This window comes from Vicia villosa, linkage group LG6 (assembly GCF_029867415.1).
Source record: "Vicia villosa cultivar HV-30 ecotype Madison, WI linkage group LG6, Vvil1.0, whole genome shotgun sequence".
NCBI lineage: Eukaryota > Viridiplantae > Streptophyta > Magnoliopsida > Fabales > Fabaceae > Vicia > Vicia villosa.
Window position 1 is genome coordinate 16,819,020 of NC_081185.1, and position 7,293 is coordinate 16,826,312.

The following is a 7,293-nucleotide window of genomic DNA, read 5'->3' on the forward strand; positions in this document are numbered from 1 at the left end:
TACTTTTCTATCTTGTAAAGTCGGAATGTTACCATTTAAATTTCTTGGTGTGAGGGTGGGGGGGATCCTAGGACGCTTGTGATGTGGAAAGATTTGTTGTCGATGATGAAAAGAAGATTGGCCGTGTGGAGAGGAAAACACCTAAGTATGGCAGGGAGAGTGGTGTTGATCAACTCGGTTCTAAATTCTATGTCGTTATATTCTCTTTCCTTTTATAAGGCCTCAAAGAGGTGTTGAATGAGATAATAGCCATCCAAAGAAAATTCCTTTGGGGTGGGTGTGAGTTAAGATAAACTGTTAATTGGGTTAGTTGGGACACGGTTTTCAAAACTCGAGAAGAAGGGGGTTAGGAGTGAAAAACGTGGAAATTATGAACGTGGCTTTGATTAGTAAATGGAAGTGGAGAATCCTCACGGAGAAGGAGGCGGTTTGGAGATACGGTAAGGTGAAGGTGAAGGTTTTAATAGGGGATATTTCGGTGGTGGGAAAGAAGGACTCAATTTGGTGGAGAGACCTTTTAATTTCGGATAATTATGAGAATCTCAACAGCAATCATTTTGCAGGTGCTATAGAGTGTACCGTTTGGAGCGGAAAAGATATTCCTTTTTGGTATGCTTGTTGGACGGGTTCTCAAACGTTAATGGAGGCTTATCCGGAGTTATACTGTTTTGCAGGAAATCACCTTGCTGAAGTTTTCTGTGCAAGTATTATGCTTAATGGAAGCTGGTCTTGGCGTTTAGAAAATATGGTGGAAGCTGGCAGCAGAGGAGAATCCGGTTCGACTGGAAGCAGTGGTGAGCCCGAATTTACTCATCAACTTTCAGAGCTGATTCTCGAGCTACTATTTGAGCTGCAACAGCGCCAGATCGCTGTCCGGGACAGCAGCGATGATGCTTTTTCTTGGAGGTTAGAGATAAACGGCGTCTTCTCGGTTAGCTCGTGTTACGATCGTTTTAAAGAGAAACATTTCGGACCTCCTCTTGACAATTCAACGGTATTAGCTTTATCTCATCTTTGGAAAATTAAAGCTCCCTTGAAAATTTTCTTTTTTGGTCGGAGTTTCATAATCAATAAACTAGCAACGAGAGACCTTTTGGTTAAAAAGGGTATCTTGACAGATGGTAATGATTCTAAATGTGCCTTTTGTTTATCGGAGGAAGAATCACTTCGGCATTTGTTTGTAAATTGCGAGGTGACCAAGGGGATTTGGAGGAAAGTTTATGGTTGGGTTGGAGTAGACACATCTTTATCTAGAGAGGAGTTTGTGAATTATTTTCACAATTGCTTAAAGATTAAGTGTGTCAAAACAAGAGTTATTGGGGCGGTGATGTGGCTTTCAACGGTTTGGAATATTTGGCTTATGCGTAATTCTGTGATATTTGAAAGCGAGAAATTTAGCTTCCTTGATTGTTTGTCGGAGATTGTTTTTAATGCTTGGAGATGACTATGTTCTTTTTACAATAGAGTAAATCATTGTAATTTTTATTATTGGTATATCCTTCCGTTCTCGTGTTTTGAGACGTAGGAGTTTTCCTTTTGTATCTTGGGTGGAGTATCCCTTTTACTCCGGTTTTTAATTCATTGTCTATTTTAAAAAAAAACTACATATTTAAAACTAAGATGCAAGTTTTTTGTAGTTATAGTTTTGATTTTAAACAATTTAAAACATATTTTTAATGATTTAAAAGTATTTTATAGATTTAAAAAATATGAAAGAATTCAAATAAATCTACTGTATAAACTTGAGAATACAACCTTTAACTTTATATTTATCTTGGAGAAATAATATAATTACACTCATTTTTACATTGACACGTATTTATATACTATACATTCTACTTTTTTTATATATTTTGTTATTTTTATAGGCTTTGCAACTTGTGCCATACCAAAATGAACCAATAACGTTACGGTGTATGCAATACGGTGTCATTTAAGTTTTGTCACATTTTTTTTAATCAGATTTTTTTTATTGGAAACCAAAAATTAGTTACAAATAAGGTTATATAAAAAGATCCAACCATTACAAAAGGCTAAACAAGCATAAAAAAGCAATTGAGGTAACATGTGTGTGAGATATTGGATCGAACTCTAGTATGGTCGAAGGGTAGCTTTTTGGTTCGACAGCTCGACAGAGTTAAGTATGAAGTCGAAGGTTGTTCACATGCTGGTGTCGAAGTGTGCATAATGTAGTCGAAGATGGGTCTAGCATGCAGATGTTGAAGATCTAAGGTTGTTAGCATGTTAAATTAGGTTTAGTGTTTAAACCCTAATTTGTTAAGTTGACTAGTGTAATGTGCCTTGCTGAAAAAGCCCATTAGTTAGTATGTTAGGTTTTATTATAAATAACATACTAGTCTCTCATCATTGCTAAGCTGCAAATCCTAATTTAGAGTGAGAGAGGTTATTTGTTATTCTTGTAAACTTATAATCTTGTTTTAAGAGAAAGTAAAAGAATAACAGTTATAACCAATTCTTGTGTTCTTCTTCTCCTCCCTAATTCCCTATTATACTTTGTTTTGACATCGTTTTTCACAAACAAATTGGTGCGGTGAGCGTGGAGAAGATGCCTTCAACGCCTTCAACAAAGTATGAGATTGAAAAATTCACCGGAGTGAATGATTTCGGTCTGTGGCGCTTGAAGATGAAAGCCCTACTGGTTCAGCAGGGTTGTTTGGAAGCGTTGAAGGGAGAGGCAGCCATGAATGCTGCATTAACGGCAGCGGAGAAGACAACTATGATGGAGAAAGCACACAGCGCAATTTTGTTGAGTCTTGGTGATAAGGTTCTATGACAGGTATCAAAGGAGACGACGACATCATGATTATGGGTGAAACTTGAAAGTTTGTATATGACCAAATCACTGGTAAATCGACTGTACCTGAAGCAAGCTTTGTATTCATTCAAGATGATTGAAGACAAAGTGTTGGCTGAGCAGTTGGATATGTTCAACAAGCTGATTATTGATCTTGAAAATATTGATGTGAAGATCGATGATGAAGATCAAGCGTTGTTACTATTGTGTTCTTTGCCTCGATCACATGCTCACTTCAAAGAAACTCTCTTGTATGGAAGGGAGTCATTGATGTTTGAAGAAGTTCAATCAGCCTTGTATTCTAAGGACTTGAATGAACGAAAGGAGCATAAACCATCGACTGTTGGCGAAGGTTTGGCCGTTAAAGGAAAACTCTTACGAAAGGATGGTAAGTTTGAAGAGAAGAAGAGCAAAAGCCAGTCGAAGTCTTACAGTGGCGAAGCATCTGGCATTCGATGCTATCATTGTAAGAAGGAGGGTCACACAAGAAAGGGGTGCCCTGAACGCCTGAAAGATCATGGAGGTAAGGATAATGGCAATGCAGCCATTGTTCAAGATGATTTCGAATCATCTGATGTTCTTGTGGTTTCAAGCAGTGAATCGAGAAGAGAGTGGATTATGGATTCAGGTTGCACTTGGCACATGACTCCAAACAAATACTTGTTCGAGGAATTATGTGATCAAGATGGTGGATCAGTATTGCTGGGAAACAACAAGGCTTGCAAGATTGTAGGTGTTGGATCTGTGAGGTTCAAGCTCCATGATGAGTCAATTAGGTTGTTGACTGAAGTAAGGTATGTTCGTGATTTGAAGAGAAATCTACTTTCTCTTGGTGAATTCGAAAAGAAAGGATATGTTTTCCAAGGAGAGAAAAGTATCCTAAGAGTTATGAAGGGTTCAAAGGAAGTCTTGAGAGATGTGAAGAAACAATGCTTGTATACCCTTGAGGCTGAAGTTGTAAGTGGTTCAACAAATGTTGCATCCACGAAACCTTTGTCGAAGACAGAAATCTGGCACATGAGATTGGGCCATGTCAGTGAAAGGGGTCTGGTCGAATTAGGGAAACAAAATCTGCTTGGTGGAGACAAAGTCAAAAAGCTGAAGTTTTGTGAACCATGTTGAAGGATAGAAAAACACTTAGAAAGGGGGGGGGGGGTTTGAATAAGTGTAGCTTTAAAAACTTGACAGATAAAAATAAATTGCACAGTTATTTTTATCCTGGTTCGTTGTTAACTAAACTACTCCAGTCCACCCCCGCAGAGATGATTTACCTCAACTGAGGATTTAATCCACTAATCGCACGGATTACAATGGTTTTCCACTTAGTCAGCAACTAAGTCTTCCAGAGTCTTCTGATCACACACTGATCACTCCAGGAACAACTGCTTAGATACCCTCTAAGACTTTCTAGAGTATACTGATCCACACGATCACTCTAGTTACAACCTGCTTAGATAACCTCTAAGACTTCCTAGAGTATTCTGATCCACACGATCACTCTAGTTCCTTACAACTTAATGTAATCAATTCTAAGAGTATTACAATTGCTTCTTAAAAGCTATAATCACAAACTGTGATATTTCTCTTAACGTTTAAGCTTAATCTCACTAATATATTACAACAGCAATGTAGTGAGCTTTGATGAAGATGAAGATTCTGAGCTTTGATTTGAACAGCGTTTCAGCAAGTTGATATTCACAGAATAGGTTCAGAGTTGATTAACCTTGCTTCTCATCAGAACTTCATATTTATAGGCGTTGGAGAAGATGACCGTTGAGTGCATTTAATGCTTTGCGTGTTCCGTACAGCATCGCATTTAATGTTATACGCTTTTGTCAACTACCTCGAGCCTTGTTCACGCCGTGTCTATTGACGTTGCCTTTAGTAGCTTTTAACGTTCCTTTTGTCAGTCAGCGTAGCTTGCCACGTGTACTTCCTTCTGATCTGATGTTTGTGAATACAACGTTTGAATATCATCAGAGTCAAACAGCTTGGTGCATAGCATCTTCTGATCTTCTGACCTTGAAGTGCTTCTGTGCGTGATACCATCAGAACTTCAGTGCTTCTGATCTCATGTTCTTCTGATGCTTCCATAGACCCATGTTCTGATTCTGCTTCGACCATCTTCTGATGTCTTGCCAGACCATGTTCTGATGTTGCATGCTGAACCCTTTGAGACAAAGCTTCTGAGCGCTGAATTATGCATACTCTATATATATATTTCCTGAAAAGGAAATTGCATTGGATTAGAGTACCATATTCTCTTAAGCAAAATTCATATTATTGTTATCATCAAAACTAAGATAATTGATCAGAACAAATCTTGTTCTAACAATCTCCCCCTTTTTGATGATGACAAAAACATATATAACTGATATGAATTTGCGATCAGAAAGAGCAGACGGCAAAAGACAAATTACACAGCTATAGCATAAGCATATGAATATGTCTCCCCCTGAGATTAACAATCTCCCCCTGAGATAAATAATCTCCCCCTGAAATAAATACTCGAAGAACTTTAATAAAAGACTTCCCTGATTATTTCGGTAGAGACGATCACATAAGCTTCTGTCTTTAGAGAATTCATAGCTTCTGACTTCTGCTTCCATTGGACAGCTTCAGAACTAGAATTTCTTTAGATCCCTAGAACACTCACAGCTTCTGATTCCTGCTTCCATCTAGGACAGCTTCAGAACTTGAATTTCTTTGATCTTCAGAACATTCACAGCTTTCTGATTTCTGCTTCCATTTAGGACAGCTTCAGAACTTGAATTTCTTTGATCTTCAGAACATTCACAGCTTCTGATTTCTGCTTCCACTTAGGACAGCTTCAGAACTTGAGTTTTCTGGATCTTTAGAACAATCACAGCTTCTGATTTCTGCTTCCCTCGGATAGCTTCAGAGCTTGAATTTCTACCAACCTCACTTCATGCTAGATTTGTATCAGAACATTGTTGAATGTACCAGAGCATCATCAGAGCATCTCTACATCCTGAAATGTTACAGAACAAAAAACTAAACGACAAAAGTCAGCATGAACGAGTCAGAACATAAAATGTATATTAGAACACATGATATGTATCAGAGCCATATAGGCTAAAATAATGTGTCAGAGCAAATAGAATTTTGTCAGAGCAAATAGACAAATATGGATCAAATTCTATTATCAGTGCTTCTGATTCATTCTTCTTTCTTGCTTCTGATTTCTGAAGCTTGACAGCACTCAGCTTGCTTCAGTTTCCATGAGCTTATTCTTTTTACAGAATAACACTTCTTATGGTTTTGCTTCTTGTGTTTGCTTTGAAGATTCTCTTCACTTCTTTATACCTGCAAAACACTTAAACCATATAGAACTTGCAGTTCTTGTTAGTAAATGTGTGGGAGCTTTACCCAGCAACTGATAGATTAATCAAATCATTTATCATTTATCTTCTCCCCCTTTTTTGTCATATCATCAAAAAGAATATTTCAAAAGATTCAGATGAATAAAACGACAAATAAAAACACTGGAATGTAAAAACAAAGAAACTTTTCATTTATAATCAAAAAAGATTACAAGAGAGGAATGCAGGAAAACAGATGCAACAAGGAAAGAAAACTACAAAGACCAAAGGACTAAGATCCTAGCCTACGCAAAATCCGCGCCAGAACATCATGAATCCCGTCAGTGCTTGTAGCTTGCCTTGCCATGAAAGAGCGAAACTCAGCATTGGCTACTTCTTGCGCGTCCAAACGAGAAGCCAGCATAGCTTGATTCTGATGAAGAGCTTCCAAGGTCTCCATCAGAGCTGAGGTTTCACCAGAAGAAGAGGCACCTGAATTTCTGCCAAAAGGGACAGCAATCTCAGCAGGGTGATCTTCTGGTAGATCTTCAGCTTGTGCATCTTCCATTTCCTCATCTGAGTCTGACTCAGAAGTAGCCTTAGCATATTCTGGTTCAGGCAGCTCAGAAGTTCCATCTCCCAGCGCTTGAAGAATAGCTGCTAGGTTTGTTGGAGGAGTAGGACCAGCAACTTCAGCAGGATAAACCACTACTGGAAAGACCATGTGAGGTGCTTTTTCAGAAGGGTTCATTCTGAACCAGTTAAACAACCACTGAAAATCTCCAGTCAGCACAGGAAACCATGGTTTCCACACCACGATGTCTCTGCAGAGATTTTCTTCTACTAACTCATCTGCAGGTATCTTCTTCTCAAGAACACTTCTGTTCCTGATGAGATGGTGATAGCTGCTTTCACCAACTTCCAACCGAAGACCACGAATACCAGGAGCTTCAGACATGATCCTTCTCTGAGTGTCTGTAGCCCTAACCAGAAAATCCTGACGAAAGGTATCCCAAAGGTTGCTTGTAGCATACTCATCCAGATGGTTAAGGTGAGCAGCACCCAGAATCTCCAACCAGCCATTTACATCAGAATGTAAAAGCTCCAGAAATGATTGAGTGGTAGGGGTTGGAGGGTTGACAGTGAACCTGGAGT

At 38.6% G+C, this 7,293-nt stretch overlaps 1 protein-coding gene across 1 annotated transcript; it reads left to right on the plus strand.

Moving 5' to 3' along the window:
- Nucleotides 1–370: 370 nt before the first annotated feature.
- LOC131613265 (uncharacterized) lies at nucleotides 371–1,444 on the plus strand. The gene has a single exon (XM_058884952.1). It carries the CDS (start codon nucleotides 371–373, stop codon nucleotides 1,442–1,444), a length of 1,074 nt encoding a protein of 357 aa, XP_058740935.1.
- Nucleotides 1,445–7,293: the final 5,849 nt, after the last annotated feature.